General features: G+C 37.3%; 1 protein-coding gene across 2 annotated transcripts in view; it reads left to right on the top strand.

Annotated features, from left to right (window-relative positions):
- Positions 1 to 9,843: 9,843 nt before the first annotated feature.
- The window catches only part of ABCA12 (ATP binding cassette subfamily A member 12), a gene marked incomplete at both ends in the record, with an annotated part of 162,092 nt that continues 153,559 nt past the window's right edge, over positions 9,844 to 18,376 (top strand). For both annotated transcript variants that reach the window (XM_081051201.1, XM_081051200.1), the window contains one exon: positions 9,844 to 9,912. In XM_081051201.1, coding sequence (XP_080907327.1) covers positions 9,844 to 9,912 — 69 coding nt within the window. The remainder of the gene's footprint in view (positions 9,913 to 18,376) is intronic.

Here is an 18,376-nt window from a genome sequence, read left to right as displayed (position 1 = left end):
ACCAACAAATCTCGATTTTTACTTAAATAGTATTTAGAATGTTATGAACAAGTCATTTACTGCTAATTTCCTTTCTCTCTGCTGAAACCATACATTTTTAATACATTTGTATGCATGTGTTCGATACTATTATAAATGCATAATTTCTGTATAAAGTCCACCTTCTTTTTTTCTCACTGACCCTCAATTAAAGTACTATTTGCTTTGTTTCACTATATCATGTTAATAATATCAAATCAATGCCTTAAATATATTAAAAAATGAGAAAAAATTCAGTTATAAGATATCATTGTGGGGTGGCTGGTTAGTTCAGTTGGGTAGAACATGGTGTTAATAACACCAAGGTTGCTGGTTCGATACACGCATGGGCCACTGTGAGCTGGGCCCTCCTTAAAACAAACAAACAAAAGTTATCATTGCTACAGAGAAATATTATTTTTATAACTTGTAGAGGAATTTAACAATTCTTTTGAGTTACCATAGCAGATATGTAACAATTGTCATTTTCATATTGGAACAAAGGGACCTAAACAAGTTTACCATTTCACTGAAAGATTAAACATTTCTACCACAGATGATCACTTGACACTTAATTGTTCATAGAGAAGTCATCCCGATGAAGCAGAATAGGCTTGCTTTAATTTTTCAAAGAGAATTCACGGGGCCCTGAAAATATATCACAGATCCCAGAGGGGTCTACACTTCTCACACTGGCTTGGGTGTAGAAAAAAAACAGAAAGTGACACTATTTCCTCTGTTCTGATATGTAATTGAATGTTGCTTTGAGTTTGAAATAATTGCTGTAGAATTAATCTCATTATCTTCCTGAATTGTGATTATTCTAGAGGTTCCAAGTGATCAGCATTATTTTAGCCAGTAATAATAGTAATTAACTGTAAGGAGTTGGTGAAATTTTCACTCCTCCAGGAGCTGCTATCAGAGTTTCTTATAGAGAGAAAAGAGCCCTTTTTCTAGTGATGAAGTGTGGGGATAAATGCATCCTCTGTAGTCTGGAGGTCAGAAAGAACAGAAGCTTCAGAGAAAAGGGCAAAATTACTCAGCAAGAGAGAAGGAAATGAATTTCTTTTCTTCTAGAATAGGAGAAGGAAGGATGGAGTGGAGAGAAGGAAATAGGAGTGGGATAGAGAGAGGGTGAGATTGAGAGATCACACATACTACTATTTGTGCCCTACTAATCTCCAGTAAGGGTAGTACATTCACCAAATACTTTGTGTGCCATTTAGGTTTTGTTTTCCTGTACACACCACTAATGGGTTGAGTAGGGTATTAACGGAAGCCACATGCATAGATGTAAGATCTTGGAGACAGAGAGGCCTTAGCTAACATCTAGCTTGTTTATCCTTGTTCGATCCTTTCATTCAATTCCCCAACAAATATGTGCACTAAGCGTAACCCCTTTCTAGGTAGAACATTTGAGCCTCAGAAATCAACTTGACTGGGAAGCAGCCGAATGGCCTGTACATTCATCTCCTCACTAGACTCCCTGTACTCTTTTCCTTAAGATGATATGTGCCCCCTTGGCACAAGTCTCCCTTAAATAAGCTTTTGGAGTATTCTCTCTCCTTACAGTAAGTTAGTACTTTCTCTTTCAACATGAATTGACATTTCTCACAGAGCCCCTAGTTTGAGGAATGAAGTTGCTATATCAAAATGGCATCTTGCCAATGACCTCCTGAGACTGCAGAACCACAGCGTCAACAGAACTCATTTCATGGCCTCCTTGTGCTACCCAAAATGCTTGTTGTTCGCTCAAAGCAATGAACTTTCATTATTGAAGGAAGGCTGAAGATTTGAGGGTCAAGCTATAGGTGAGAATAGGATTATGTTTCCTATAAGGAGCCTCAGTGGTAGGAAAGTTTGTGTAAGCCTCTTGGAAAATTTTGAACAAGTTTCTTTATTATAGGCTGTATATAGAGGATGATCAGCTTTTAAAACAATTCCATGATCCAGAGAGAAAACCGGAGTAGGAGCAGACTGGGCAAGATTAGCTTCATTATAGTCATTCAAATTATTTGAGATTGAGATACATTTGTGTTGTTACATGTGAGTGCCTCCCCTTAAGAAGAAGGCAAATGTAAAACTTAATAAAAAAAATAATGAGTATGCAGTTATTTAATTTAGAATGGTTTTGAATTTATATAGAAATTTGGTTAGAAAAATATTGTGGGTGTATTTATATACTACAAAAAAAATTTGGTTCAGAAGATCTGTCCAGTTTTCTATAGCAAGAGTTTACTGATATCATGACCATATGCTCCATTTTTCAAATGCTATTGTTAAAACACTCATTAAAATGCATATATGAAGGGCCAGATGTTTCATTTTTATTATATATCATTTTCTTCATATTTACAATTTATGCATGCTTATATAATGGCTAAATTCTTGTAGATGTTTCTTTACATACTTATACATATGCTCTGTATCTCTAGTTACATGTTTGTAAAGAAGCATACGTGGATATATATTTATGGCTATATAAGCATATACAAAAATGGGTGTTTTTTAGTGTGGACTTGTGAATTTATTTTACCCTATTTAAAAGATAAATTCTCTTGTTCAAAAGTGAAACTATCAAATACCAATATACATGCCAATTAGTTACTCCTTTCCATGTCTACCATATCTCCTTTGTTTCCAAATATTGCAGGGAAGGGGATGGGGTGGAGGCTGATGAAAGGGAAGTGCTTCTAAAGGAGGCCAAATAAAGGGGCCTGAAAACAAAGGTTTTAATTCCATGTAGACTAGCCAATCAATGCTTTAATCATCAGACTTTTCAACTAAAATATTTTATTGTTGCTTTGAATTGAAATCATTGACCAGTCCCTTTTCCCAAGTTCTATGCTTTCAAAGTAATTTAATAGTAATATACATAGAACACATTTATAAAAGTTGTGTGTTGCTTAACATTGAAGAGACAGATAACTGGGTGACTTATTTTTCCTGTTCGGAAAATTTGGAATTTCAAAAGGCTAGGAATGATTAGTTTCTAATTTATTTAAGAAAAATCTATTTTTCTAACATAGTTTCTGTTGCATTCAAGAGAATGCATGCTGCCATATAAAATACAGAAAGCTTTAATGTTTGTGATATTCTTTTTTTAATTTCTCTGGGAACAGGCTGGTTACCAAAGACTAAAACACATGCAGAAATCGGTTGGTTGTATTATTATTATTTTTTTAATAAAGAAAGAAGTGATACTAGATGAAAACAGAAACTTGTCTCTTAAACTGCTTTAGGTTTTACTGAAGAAAAGACATTTATTTTTTTCCTCTAAAGTGGAGAATTAAGACTTCCACTGCAAAAACAGCGGGGTTTGATCTTTCTTAATACTCTACCTCATCCTCCCCCCCGCCCCAGTTTTAATAGATTGGACAAAAAAGACCAGTTATTTCTTATTTCTTATTCCCATAAGATTATAGCAAAACGTGTAATAAAATTAATTAATTCAACGTAATTTATCAGTTTAACCAAGCAAATTATTACTCATCCTGGATGAGTGGGTGAGTAATTCTTTGCAAGATTCTAAATCACCCTGAAATTCCCAGACTCACACAACTCAATGGTAATAAGTAAGATAATCAGTTCATTCATCAATCTGGCTCAGGTAACAAGACCATGTTATTTGTGATGGAGCATTCTGGACCATGTATCACCTTGGGGAAAAAAGCTGCCTTGTGACTTAGCTTGGAGTGCGTGAGTCTTGTTTAAGCCCCTTCAAATATGTCTTACTTGGTTTTGTGGATCTTTATAATTGTTTCTTGAGGTAGTTCTTCCATCACTATCATCATTGGTGTGTCTTGGTGCTGATAAAGCACATGAAAATCCTGAATCTGATACCTTCCTCACACCTACCTGTTTCATAGCATTAGTTATCACCACCTTCCATCGTGGGTGGATCTTAAGTAATGAGGTATTAGCAATTGGTGCCTCATTATCTTAAGCCTCTGGTGGAGCCCCACCCTCCTCGTAAAAGAAGGATGCTGTTATTTTTGCCATGAGTTAGCTTCAGTTTCCCAACTTATTGCACATTTCCACCTGGGTTAAATGTATACACTTGCCATGTTTTCTAATCCACGCTGGCTTTATGAGGTCCTATTGTAGAACAGGCTTTGCAGACACAGAGACCTGGGTTCAAATCACTGTTCTGACACTCATTAGCTGTGTGACCTGGGGAAGCTACTTGACTTATGCTTTCTCATCTCTAGAGCAGAGATAATAATACTGACCTCACAGGTTTATCATAATGATGAGATCCTATATGTGATGAGCGTCCCATAAGACTTAATATCAAACTCAATTAATAGATGGAAAGAAAAAATGAGTTGTCACTGATGCTATGGACAAAAACCAGTTTGTAGTTGAAGGACTAAAATTATGGATCTGGTTATCACTAAAATTCCTAAACGATTTCATTTCACAATTAACTTAATTCCACATTTTTCCCCCATTCAAAATAGAGGTTTTTAGGTCTAAACTTGAATCTCATTCTACCTATATTTCCATTTTCTCACAGCAGCAGTTTTATCATGCTCTATCTCTTTAGATAACTTGCCACAACGTGCCTTTCTAAATCCTCAGTATGGCATCCTCTGTTCTTCAGCATTAAGGTCCCTCCCTAACTTTTTAAGCTTTATCTTCTACTACTTCAAACCAGCTCTTAGATCTAGTCAGGCCAGAGTTCTCACCGTTTTCCAGGAATATATAATTAATCCCCAACTCTTAGTGTTCCATCAGGTCCTTGTCTTCGAGAGTCTTAAAGGGTAGATGGAGACAGACTGACTATAATACTAGAAGCTAATAAAGAGTTGACTATCTTTAGGAACAGATATCCATGCAAAACAGATGAAGAGGTGGTTAATTCAGCTGGGGGTGGAGGTGTGGTGGATGGAAGGGCTGGGAAAGGCTTTGGAGAGGAAGTAACATTTGAGTCATTCCTTCAAGAATGAGCACAATTTCATTTTGGACAGAAGGAGCAGCATGACCAAAGCCTGACCAAAGCCTGAAAGTAAATATCCTCATCCAAGGCATTGCAGCAGATGGCAGGAGGGATGGTTGAGAGTGGAGAGACACACCTGATGAAGCTGGCAAGGGCCAGCCAGGGAAGGTGTTTGATGCTTGCCCAAGAAAGCTACAAAAAGCAGCCTTCCTCTTCCTGAATTTCTGGTGCAGTTATTCTTTGTGAACTTATTTTGGTATTAACTTTTCATTTTTAATAAATATCTACATGTGATTTATAGGCTTGTGGAGAACCAGAAACTACTGAAGTTATTTATTTTCCTTCTCAGTTCTTCCACGCAGTGCAGTGCATAGGACTGACTGTAGGCAGCACATCACAGAGATGAGAAATATAGATTTAGGGTTTGAGTTCTCTCGCTGCTGTTCCCATTGCCCTCACTTCTAACTGGGTGAACATAGGGAAGTTATGTTACCTCTCTAAATGTCACATTTTTCCTTTGAAAATGGGGATAGGATCAATTTCTATGTGATCAGCCTTCTACGATATAATGATTCCATTTATGCTTAACAAATGTTTGCTACTCAATTATTCAATAAGCATTAATGGACCACCTACTGTAGTGCAAGACCTGTGCTACACTCCTACCATACAGTGATGAGTTAAATAGACAAGACAGGGCTTTATAGTCCAGTATTTGTCATCATTATTACTACTACTATTAATATATATTTTTAATAAATACTATTAGGATACTATTAGGAATTCAGCTACATCAGTATCATATTCATGGTTGGACCAATTTCCTCTTCTCCTGGTCCTGGAGTATGCCACATGACAATTGGCTGACAAGACCTTCCATATCCAGTGCTTATGGAGCTTGTCAATTACATGGTTGTGCAGCCTTGGCAGAGCCATCATTCTAACCAGGTTCAATAGGTGCAGTGACTCTGGAGGTGGCCCTAGATAAGACCAGCCTCTGTGGGGTGACCATGCAGGTTCAAAACTAATTCTGGGCATGGCTCTGTCAAATTTGGGCTGCTTGAACTGTTCTCCAAAATTTGTGATTACTAGAGTTCAGGACGCAGAACACTAGAATCCTGGGATTAGCTCATTTTGGGGCAAACTTTTTCACGATAAAGCTATATTTTTGTTTTTAATGCTGCTCAAGTGAGGGTCCAAAAGCAACTACTGCCTACATTCTGGTAGACGTGCCAATTCTTCACTTGATAAAGGAATGACTGTGTTGATCACCAAGAAGTAGAGTCGCCAACAACAAAGAAAGGGACTGGAGACAAATACTTTGCACTGAGACTTAGAAGTCAACCTAAAGACAACCTGGGTCTGCTGGCCTCTGGCAGAAGCACTGGGACAACTGAGTAGTGAGGCAGATCAACACAGTCCTGCCAAACAGAATAATTTAACATCTCAGTACAACTATAGGAATAAAACCTGTAAACTGTTTCCTGGCAAAGTTATTCTTTCATGGATTGTATTTTTCTAACTTTGCCTCTGTTTATTTGCTGCTCAGTTTAGCTTTTTGCTTCTTAAAAAACACTTTCCAGCATCTGTGTGTGTGTCCTGGGTACAACTTATTTCTAGTTGCCAAATTGTTTTTTCTTCCCTCAAGGGGAAATCCTAAGATACCTGCCCATAGCATCCCAATCTGCAATCAGGAGTGAAGCTCAGAGCTACATCTTTCTCTTTAAATCAATAAATAAAATAGAATTCACTATCTTTAATCTCCTTCTACATTTTCTCTCTCCTTTCCTTTTGCTTGGTCTTATAATTACTTCAAGTTCTCTTCTGACCAGTGGTTATAATTCCTGATTTATGTAAGCTATCACTTCCAAGATTATTGTTAGCCGAGGCCTTTTCTATAATGAAATCTTAAAAGATGTTTGTAAAATTAAATTTTGAAAGAAATTTGAAAACCTTTAAGATACTACAAGCAGATGTGATCAATATAAACTCCAAGATATAGAAAAGTACAAGAACCATATGATTTTACTCATGTGGGATATAAAATAGAAAGCAACAAACAAACAAAACAAACAAACTCATGGATACAGACAACAGGGTGTTAGTTACCAGAGGGGAAGGGATATGGGGAGATGATGAAGAGGGTAAACGGAGACAAATATATAGTGATGGAAGGGGAGTAGACTTTGGGTGGTGAGCACATAATACAATATAAAAATGACATATTATAGAATCATACATATGAAATTTATATAATGTTATTAACAAATGTCACCCTAATAAATGTAATTAAAAAGATATAGCTATTCAGAATAGGGCAAAATTTGGAGGTCTCGTCTATGTACCCCAACTTTAACTAGTTTCAATTATGTTTTATCAAAGATTAAAGATTATCCCAGTCCCCAAGGAGGTATGTGTGATGTTTGGTGCTATGACATTTTGTGTCTTTAAGTATAAAGAAATATTTGACATACATTAAACACCAAATACATAGTTTTGAAATTACTTTGAAGAAATAGATCTTCTGGGTAATCATAGAATGTGATAAAATACATCATCTTCACCAGAAAATTAGAGGTAGTAGATGAAGGTGTCTGGGCAAGAGGACAGCCTGAGAGAGACTCTTTCACTAAAATTGAACAAATGACATCAAAACAATTCCAAGAACACACAGGAGAGATGATGAGCAGCTGCTGGGAGAAATCATCTGATACTTTTTGAGTTGACCTCTCACCTGCATCAGTCATGTGGTGAGTCAGTACTTTTTAACCTGAAGTAACCTGACTGAATGAAGTGACTCTGCCGGTAATTTCCCAAGACATATAGAGTCACATCTCAAATCCCACCCCATCTTCACAACTGAATAATGTTTATTTGTGAATCAAACCACTAGTGAGTTGTAGACTGTGACAGATGGCAGAGAAAGGAGGAAAGGAAGCAGGAGTTCAAGTCTTCCTCAAAGCTCGAGGAAGCCAGATGAATCTTGACACTGCTTCCCAGGAGTGATAAAGGAGGGTATTATCTCTGAGGCTGTCAGCTATCTCAAGAACACTTTGTCTTTAACCTTGCCCAGAAAATTAAAGGGCCAACTTCTAGATATTCAGGACTGACTGTCTCATGAGGATTGAACTCATCACAGTAGGGACAGAGCCAATCTTGAGGCAATGGGCATGTGCCAGCATGGCTCTAATCAGCCCCAGGGTGGCTGACATCAACATTGCAGAGTTGGCGTGGGGACCAGGAAGCTGAAGATGAGGGACCAGGAAGGAGTGCACTTGCTCTAGGTTTGAAGGGAGAATTCAAATATTGTTTTAACCACTTTCACAGAGTAATGGAAAGGTGTGAGGATTGAAAGGGAGCTTCACCAGCCTTGGCTCAAATAATGTATTCAATTAAATTCAGCAGTGATTATTGAGCACTGATCATGTGTAAAGTATTGTGAGATAAAAAAAAAAAAAAAAAAAAAAAAAAGTCCAGGCTCCCAAAGAACTTGCAATCTAGTGGGGAAAACAAGACACAAAAATAACAATAAGGCAAAAATGTAAGTTCCTTGAGAGAGATAGAAACAAAGAATTACGCTGGACTCAAAGGCAGAGAGAAGATATCTTATGCAGTATATCTAAAAAAGTCTTCATGGAAGATGTCAACTTGGGAATAATTTTGAGAGGTAGGAGCTTAGAGAGGGAGAAATGGATCTCAGATAGAGGGGGTATCATAAACAAATCAGGATCAGAAAGTACAGGTTTTGTTTACCTATTGTAATATATACCAGTTTGGTAGGTGGTCAAGCATTTGTAATAAACTATTGGAAGATGAGATTGGAAAATTGGCTGGACCTAGTTTGTGGAATCATTGAGTATCAGCGGGAATGGGTTGTCATTAAGGTGTGTGTTACTTCTAGAAGTCTTTATGCTGAATTTGTCCATTACATATACCCTAAAATCACAAGTAAAATCACTTAGTTTGCCCATGTCTCCTTTAACCATAAAGCCTGAAATAAAATGGCTTCACTAGAATAGAGGCATGAATGCACACCTCCCAAATGAGGAATCTATAGGTATTTGCATCAGCTCTAGCCACCTTTTATTTTCTGCATTTTTGCCTAACCTAGCAAACTGTGATGAAAGGTGAGACCTGGCCAGCATAGTCCCTTCCCCCAAATCAAAACAGTCATCTCAACTTTAGGATGAACATGAGACTTTTTCTATGTGTCAAATGATGGGCTGAGGCTGAGGTTTTCAGCTGAGCTCTGTCCTTATTGGCTTAAGACATCTTAATGACACTTAAATATTATAAGAGTCACTGGGTTAGAGTCTGTAAAGTGCTCCTCGTGCTAGGAGCTAGAGCAGGAGCAGGGCTCCATGTAGTAAAGAAGGCGAGAGAATGTAGGACAAGTCCTACTGGCCTGGCAAGGGTCCCACCTAATTCCTCATGACGTGTTCAGTGCAGGTGACACCTTCTTGAAGGTGTGGATAGGCAGTTAATTTCATGGAGAGTAGGAGGTGTAGGTTCAGCTTTTTTTTTTTTTTACAGTGGGGCATTATCTGAATGACATTCATTCTCTCTTGAGTCTGGACTACACGCAACAAGCAGCAACTGGATGTTCTTTTAAAATAAGCAAAAGCCACTGAAAGATACTGGGCTGGGTCCTTGTTTAGGAAAAAGAGTTGATTGAGAAGTGCTCCCTTGTCAAGAATTAAACCAGTCCTTGTACAGGAAAAGAAGATCTGTGGGAAAGAAAATCTGTGGGTTTCTTACCCCAGCCATCACGAAAGCTATGCCGTGAAAAGGCCATTGACACATTGACACACAGCAAGTTGGACCAATTCTTCTTTTGAGGGGTGAAGGAAAAAAGAGAAATTCTCGTTTGTGGTCTTTGGAGGATGGCTTCCCAGTTTCGCCAGCTTCGGGTCCTGGTCTGGAAAAATTGGCTAGGAGTCAAGAGGCAGCCGGTGAGTAAAACAAAAAGAAAAAAAAAAGGGAGGGAGCCCTAAGGGCAATGCCCCAGGCAATCCGAAAATGTGATGTTAATGAGAGGTAAATAGAGAAGAGTTTTAAGGCAATTTTTAAAGCAGAAATTAAGGTATTTAGAAACCATCCCTGCATCTGTCCTCTAGCTAATGGAACGAGTCTGAACTTGTCCCTAAAGCAGCATTTTGATTTCAGTAAATTAAAAGGGTGAACCAGGATATGCCCTGGTTAAAGAAAAGGATTCATCTTGTTATTGGTTGAATCGGAACTGGTGTTGAATTCCAGATTTCTGGCCAAGATGCTTTCAGACATTTTCTTGATGAATGTCATTAAAAATGAGATGAAGAAAAGTATCAAGTGGAAGGTTCAATAAAGGTGAGAGAAGAGTACTTGAAAACCAAAAGCAATAGAAAGCTTGGTTGAAAAGTAAGATATAGAAAGTTGATGGGTCGAAGGCTGTTGGCATAGAAAAGCTAGGAAACTTTAGTATCAAAAAATTATTTACTAGAAATGCCAAGCAAGAACCAACGTGTGTGCCATGTTTCCAGAGTATTATTGAATCACTTAACTTTACTGCTGCAGTCTGTCTACTCTGCTCATTGCAACATCTTTTTTGTGCTCTTACATTCATGTTTGCTTTTTAAATTACAAAGCCAGCTATTAGATCCTCACAAGATAAAGTCCTGGGAGGTTGAGAAAAGAAATTGGCTTCTGTGAATTGTCACACATTCAGATGTTTGAAATCCAGAGAAATCCAAAAAGGCACTCAATATACTTCATTTAAGAGTTGTACTTCCCAAGCTTAAGTGAATAATATAAATATTATGCAAATAGTATGTGTCACAGAAACCAACATTTTATCTGTGTACCTTATCTCACTCTAGGTTTGCTTACAGCACCTGACACCTTACTTAAGTGCTCTACTCTATATATTAAGAGGGAGAAGTAAATGTTCACTCACCTTTGTTAATTTGATGGGTAGGATTTTAAATCATAAGGCATGGGTGTGGGTTTTGGACATGAAATTTTAAATCATTACTATTTTTATTTCATTGTTTTTTTAACTGGAAACAACACAAAAGTAAAACTTCCCATAATTATCCCATGGTACCTTGTGTGGTGTTCAACAGAGAGTCTTGGGTAGGTGGATATGGTCAGAACATGAGAGTTGGGTTCTTGGTTTTGCTCCTTGCCAGGTAGAAGATTGAGCAGCTTACCAGCTACAAAATTGTGATACCACAATTTCTCTGAGCATTGGTTTTCCCATTTCTAAAATGGCCATGCAATGTACCATATCTATCTCATAGAGCAGTGAGAACCAAATGTGTTTCAAAGTGCTTTATAAATGAAGCACTTGGCAAATAGATTATAGAGGCATCTGGGGCAACATGTGTGTCATATTTTATTCAATGTAATGATGAAAGGAAATCCAGGAGAAGGAATTGTGGGAGAGAAGAAGAAATTTATATACAGTAAAGTTCTTAAGTGATGAAAATTCAATAGTCAAAAATAAAAGCAGAGAGGAACTGAAAGCATCAATTATTGCTGATAAACAGAATGCTGAAGTTATATATTTTCCTTACAACTCCATTTTACCTAAACATTGGAGGGAAAAAAAGCACTCCTCAGGTGAATAAAATTTTTCATTGATACATTTTATCTTTAATAAGTTTCTTCGAACTCATCTGTAAAGTAGATGGTATATCAATTTACTTTAGAGTTTTTTTCGACTTCAGTTAATTTCTGATGAACATGGCATATTTGGAGGAGAAGAAAGTTAGGCTTGCTAAAATGTTTCCACTATGATACCTTATATTATTCCTATTTGGCCAAGATCCCTAAAAAACCCCTGGTAATTATATTTTTGCCTAAGGCAAGAGAATATATATGCTATTAGTTCATTTTGGGATATCCAATGATACCGAAGTTAAGTGCAACTTGACAGAATGGGATCCAGGACAGAAAATCTTTGTTGTAGGAAGAGAGATCAGAAAAATACCAGAATTGGGGGTAAACCAGAAAGCTGACCTGAATCCATTTTGACCACAAGTGATCTTTAGGAAATAGTGGTGCCAAAAAGAGAAGGACAGACAATTCTAAGTAGCAGGCAAGGGGGGCAAAAAAAGATATGTTTCTTTTTCCATAGTTTTGCCTAAGGCTAGCCCTATATCTTGGTATTGGAACAGAGACTCAAGGGCACAGATGGAAAGGCTAACCATGTGCCCGTGTTATTTAAGAGAGGGAAATGCGAAAATCAAGAGGTTGGAGAGTTAGGATTAAAGATCTAAAAGGAGATGAAATAAAAGAAAATGGTGAACAGAGAAAATACAGACAAATTAAGAGACAAATTATATAAATTTGAGGAGAAGACGTAGTTTTTGTGTAAGAACTGGACTTTGTGTAGGAACTGGACAAGTGATTATTTAAAATGCAAGTATTTTAATCTCTGTCTTTGTAATTATTCTGAATGTGGTACTTTAAAAATATATGCTTATATGGAGAAAAATAGAGTCAGTGTGTGTGTGATACTGAAAACATATAGTCCTTACTGAATGTCAAAGAAAAAAATGCTAGCATCACCACCATGATGCTCACCTTCAGTCTTGTTTGAATAGATTCTATACGAAGAGAGGTAGTGGAAAGGACAGTCTATAAAGGAAGAATTTAGGAATCCATTCATGGAGATATGCTATATGAATAGCATATATTTCATGCTATGTGAAAAAGAATGAAAAAGGAAAACAAATATATAGTGAAAATATTAAAGTAGAGTGGGGATTACTGAGGAAACATAAAAATATATACTATAATAGAAAGTTAGAGAAGAATTTTAAACAGTTATACAGTCTAAAAGATAAAATGACAATGGGATAAGCTAAATGTTGGGTTTGGCTGCAAAAGAGGGAAGATAGGATCTTTAATTTTTGAGATGAACTCCTTCAAAATGGTTCTTAGAGTAAGTGTTTCTATCTGTCTATCTATCTATCTTTCTATCTCTGTAAAATTATATATTAGAACTCTGGAATATTTGAGATTATCTAACTGCTTTAATTTTATAGGGCTTCAGAGAGTTCAAGGGACTTGTCCAAGGTCACAAAGTGAATTTAAGGACTCAAATTTAGACTTTCCCCAAAATGGATCTATTCTTTCTATTACTTACTGAGTTGAACTTCTTTATTGCTCCTGAGTTGAATTTCCTTTCCCAACATTCTGTGATCCCTGCTCAGAGTTCAGCTCACCAACAAAGAGATCATATTTGCTAAGGAGGCCTTAGATATTGCTGTTTTTTAAATATTAGTGGTAATATCAATTTTCAATTACATTGTTTTAACCTAAAAAAAAAAATTAAGAGGCAACAGTGTTTATTTGAGCTCGAAGAGTAGAGCTCAAATTCTGGAAGCACTAATTTAAGCAAACACAAATAGTGTTCAGGGTTGAAGACAAGGGGTTTTTATGAGAAAAGGAAGGGAAATAATTACATAAATAGAAGGAAGGAATTTCTATTGGTGCTAAAAAGCTAAGTTATTAATTTTTCTCTTCATGGCTTTTATTGATTCTAAATAAGGTCTTCAACCTTCAGTCTTTGTGATCAAGATGTTCACTTTCCTGTTAGCTCTACAAACAGTTGTTTGGAAGACAAGGCTGCTCTGGCTCAGTCCAAAGCTTATTTTGTTGTTATAGTCAAGCGTTTTAAAGGTTTAATGAGTAAGATGTGCCAGACCTTTTCTCTGGGATGGTGGCTCCAGCTCCATTTTGAAATGGCTTCACTTATATCATCTTTCTTATTTCCCTCTTTTGATTAAGATCTTTCCTTGAAAGCATCGCTGACCAACCATGATCAGTTGTTGAAAGCTTTGTTGATCTGTCACAAGGAAGGCTCATATCCAGTGTATCATGTCCCATGTAGGAGGGAAAATTGTTTCCTTAGGAGTCTTAGGCCACATTTGAACAAGAGCACCAGAACAGCAAAAGGTCTTATGGTCATACTTCTTTACGGGCAAACATCTTCAGCAGTTCCTTTATGTTTTTCATATGAAGTCTCATAGGCCTTAAGGGTTGTCTCAAAGCTCTGAGCGACCATTATGCAAGTGGTCGCTGCATAACATCAAACTATGTAAAGCAGACAAAATTTTATAACAAGAATTTCGATGACAGACAAATTGCTAAGTGGATTTGGAGAAGTGACCTCAGGAGGAGGCCATACCTGAGGGTAGCCAGCTAACAAAGTCAAGGACCATTAGTGTCAGTGGGCGTTGTACTTAACCCTTTGCTCTGTGCCTGAATTTTATCTAGTTCTGTCTCTACTTCCCCAGAGGTAGACCTGTGATGTCAGCAATCTGGTATTTAATCTGAGATATGTCTATGGAAACAAAAGAGAAACAAAGATTAACGGTGAAAACACAGTGTCTGAGCCTAGGGGGCTGCCAGTCAAGAAAAATTTTAGATGTCAGGGTCGAAGCATCGTTCGTATTTTGGTGTCTCTGATGATGTCACCAATTGTTCAGGTAAATTTTCCAAGTGGCTTTCAGAACATCAAGCATGAAGATTCTCTAAGCATGAACATTTGTGGTGATTTCTGTGAAGTTTATATTAAATCATTTAAGTTAAGCTTTCAGGGAAAATGGCAGCTTTCGTTCTCAATGATTCCAAGTCAAAAGTGGGATAAAAATTGTAAACGTTCATTGGGAGAGTTGTAGACCAATATTTGAGGAGACTAGAAGAATTCAGAATGCAATCCAGTTTACAGGTGGAAAACAAAACCTTAAAGACAATTAACGCACCAATAGCCATAAGTGTGTATTATAGTTTTAATTGAAACATAATTTTTTTCTCTTTACAATTATCCCCATTTTTACCAAAGATGTCTTGCAAACAAATTAGTTTTACTATAATTAAGTCTAGTAAACTTGGCCTGATTAGTTACATTTATGCATTAAGTATAACAATTGATCGTACAGACTCCTTTAAAAATGCTTTGCTGGAAGATTTCACAAGAAATCTCCAGGTTGAATTTTTTAACAGCCTCTTGAGGCTAAGAGGCCAAGCCAAATACTTGCCGTCAGACTTCACCTGCAGTACCTTTAGACTTGGGTTTATTCCACTCATACTGAGGTCCACAAAATATCCCGAAGTTCCTGTGCCTGCCAGGAAGTGACCTTCCTTGCTCTCCTGGTAAGGCTGTGAACCCTATAAGCAAGGTGCCAGGCTGATTTTTCAAAGGAGGCTTAATTGGCTTCCATAAGTCAGTCTTAGTTTCTTAAAGCTGCCTGATCATATCTGAGTCTATGCATGTCTCTCTCAAACATGACATTTCAATCAAAGCTTTGGTAATATAATCAATGTTTTCAAATGTGTCCAGTTACAAGAAGAACAGATTCTTATTGAACTGAGGCAAATAACTATATGGCCATGAAAATAGGAATACTCACTTATTAAGAGTTTCCAAATTCTGGAGGGATCAGGTAGGGGGAAAAAGATAAATGTTTCAATTCTGCTCACAAAGATATAATTTACCAAATTGCTTTAATTCATGGGTAACTTAAGAAAAAAAAAGAGAGAAATGTTTGCTTAAGTCTGAAGAAGCAAAACATAAAAATTCAGCAATATTTCAACAAAAAGGCATAAAAATTATAATCATCCTCATCAGTTCATTTAATCTCACGTAATTAATTGTTGTGGATCTTTGTCCTTTCTATGAAGCCAATTAGAGCTCTATAAGTTCTTATCCGTTCAGTGGTGTGATCTGAAAGTTAGTAGAAGCCTGTACTCTAGGATACTTTACGTGAATTTTTTTGAAGTTGAAGCACATTTGTCAAAACATTAGAATAAGACAATATCTGTCTGTAAAAAAATAAAGACTTAAAAAGGCAAGGGAGCCTTTTCAGGCACTTGTACTTTTTAAAAAAATTCTACTTTCCTATTTTATTTTTTTCCTTTAGTTTCAGGTTCTATTAATTGAATTAACTGGGCTCAGTCTCTGGCAGTTGCGGACTATATGTACATTTGCAATTTCGTAGAGATTTACAAGACCAAGTTGTTAGCTCTTGGACATTGGCTTCCAGCTGATCTACTTCCTGATTATATATACACTGGCCTGGGAAATAGCTGAGGAGGCTTAAATTTTCTGTCAGGTTTAGAATATCAGCTTTCAATTCTGTCAAATTTCTGATCATAGAGATATTAAATTCTTTAAAATATCTTATCAGATTTCAGGGAGGATAAACAGTGAAAATATTTTTTTGAAGTCTTATGGAGACTCTTGCATTTAAGTGCCTCAGATACGGTTACCTGCTCAGATGGCCAAGGATTTTTTCACATCATTCTAGGGCTGTCTTTGAAATCATTTTGTCTTTTAGAAGCTCCTGCATACCAATCAAAGAATGCAGTCCTTTGTCTTTGAGAGGTTTGGAATCCTTTCAGATTTTAGGGGGCGGAGGGACTTTAGGTTGCCTTACCAAAAACAAAGTTTGTGCAGAATGGCCAATAGAGTTTTAAATTATATTGGCTAAGTTGGTCCATTTTAGAAAGGCACAAGAGAGGGGACCAAAATGTATGTACATATAAGCAGCTGGAATTCCTCAGGAAGGGACTTCTTGGGAAATTTTAGAGGATGAAAGTCCCATGTTAAAAATTCCCCTGAGAGCTGGCACAGTTGGACAAAAAGATAAAGAGATGGCAGTCATAAGCCCCAGATATTTCCTGTGCTTCTGACCTATGGGATACAGCTGTTCCAAATCCCCAGCATTCTTGTCTAGATGCCAGATCAACACTGATCAACCTTCTAGAATGCAGAGACCAAAGAAGGTATTCTCATAGGGCAAAAAGCCAAAGTCTCAAGACTAAAGGAAAAACTTCATCTGGTTTCTTCAAAATGCACATTAACAGCTTTAGCTAAGCCTTGAGTCTCTTGGAGCCAAATTAATATCTAAGAGGAATATGCTGTGGGGTTGGGAATTGTGTGATGTTCTACAGAGTACCTCATTGCATGGAAATTTTCTTGAGGTTGGTGGGCAACCCATTATCAATCTATCCCATTCCGTGACTAGTTTATCACAGGTGCTTGAATTTCAAGTGTCCAGCACCCTTCTGGCTCTTAAATGTTCTACCTGTGTCCACTAATTTTGCAGCTTTGGCTTCCAAGATTCCCTTAGCAGCAGCTTTTACCTCATTTGCATTTAACCCACAGTAAAGTTTGTTTAAATAGACTCTGGTCTGGTGGGATGTGCAAAAACTGTCAGTTTCCAGGTGGTGGGGGGCAGCCTGGACAACAGGTTTATAGGATTTTACCTGTGTTGTTCCCTTTGGAATCTCTTATGACAACACAAGAGACAGATGCAAAGAGAAAGAAAAACAAAACAACATGCAACAGAAATGCATACTCACCCACCAGGGGAAAAAAAAGTCGCTGTGAGCTGCTCATCCCTCAGGGAACTTTTTATAAGCATGAAACAAGCCCCTCTTGGGGAAAATTCTTCATGTGGTAGCAAGCACCTATGGCAGCTGCCACACCAGTTCACGTATAACGGTCTCCAGAACAATGCCTGATCTCAAAAGAAGGCACTGACCTCAAGCAAAAAGGAGGAAGGTCAAAAACCTGAGAGGATTCAACAATGGGGGGAAGTGTGTAATCTTTGGAAGCACTGAACACAAAAAAGGCTCGTGTGGGTACCTTACTAGGTTCTAAGGGACTCTGGTCCATGAAGGAAAGGCCACTTCAGGTCCCAATTCTGACACCATATTTGTTAACCAAAAAGTGAAAAGCCAAAGTGGAAGGCAACAAGCATTTATTTGAGATAAAAAAATAGCTTTTCTGGAAGCACTGATTCAGGCAGAAACCCAAATTGTGTTCTAATTATGGGGTCAAGGCAAGGGGTTTTTATGAGAAAGTTGAAGGGAAATAATTACATGAATAGAAGAGAGGAATTTCTGTTGGAGCTAATAAGTTATTCTTTAGCTCTACGTGGCTGTTTACCAATTCTAAAGAATATCTTTAATTTTCAGTTCTTGTAGTGTAGATGTCCAATTTCCTGTTAGCTCTATAAACAGTTGTTTGGAAGACAGTGCTGCTCTGACCCGACCAAAGGTTATTTTGGCCGACTCAAACATGTCAAAGTTTCAAGAACCAAGATGTACAAGGCCATTTCTCTGAAATGTTGGCTCCAACTCCATTTTGAAATCATTTCGTTTATATCATTTTTCTCAATTGCGATGAGTACTGAAAGAATGTGGAAAAAATACTTTAAGCACCAACAGAAATGTTAGGCAATAGAGAAAAATCAATTAGATGTAGTTGCTACCCTGCTGGGTTTGTAATTTAATTCTAAAAATAATGGAAAAATGCAGATACATTCCACTGGAGATGGTTAGCAACAGGAGGCTCACCTAATGAGATGTTAGTTAATGACAGAAAAGAAAGTCCTAGGACAGCAAAGAGACTGCAGGCTG

This window comes from Rhinolophus hipposideros (genome assembly GCF_964194185.1).
Source record: "Rhinolophus hipposideros genome assembly, chromosome: 6".
In the NCBI taxonomy this organism is placed as follows: domain Eukaryota; kingdom Metazoa; phylum Chordata; class Mammalia; order Chiroptera; family Rhinolophidae; genus Rhinolophus; species Rhinolophus hipposideros.
The sequence above is the reverse complement of the archived record's forward strand: the minus strand, read 5'-3'. Positions and strand labels throughout refer to the sequence as shown.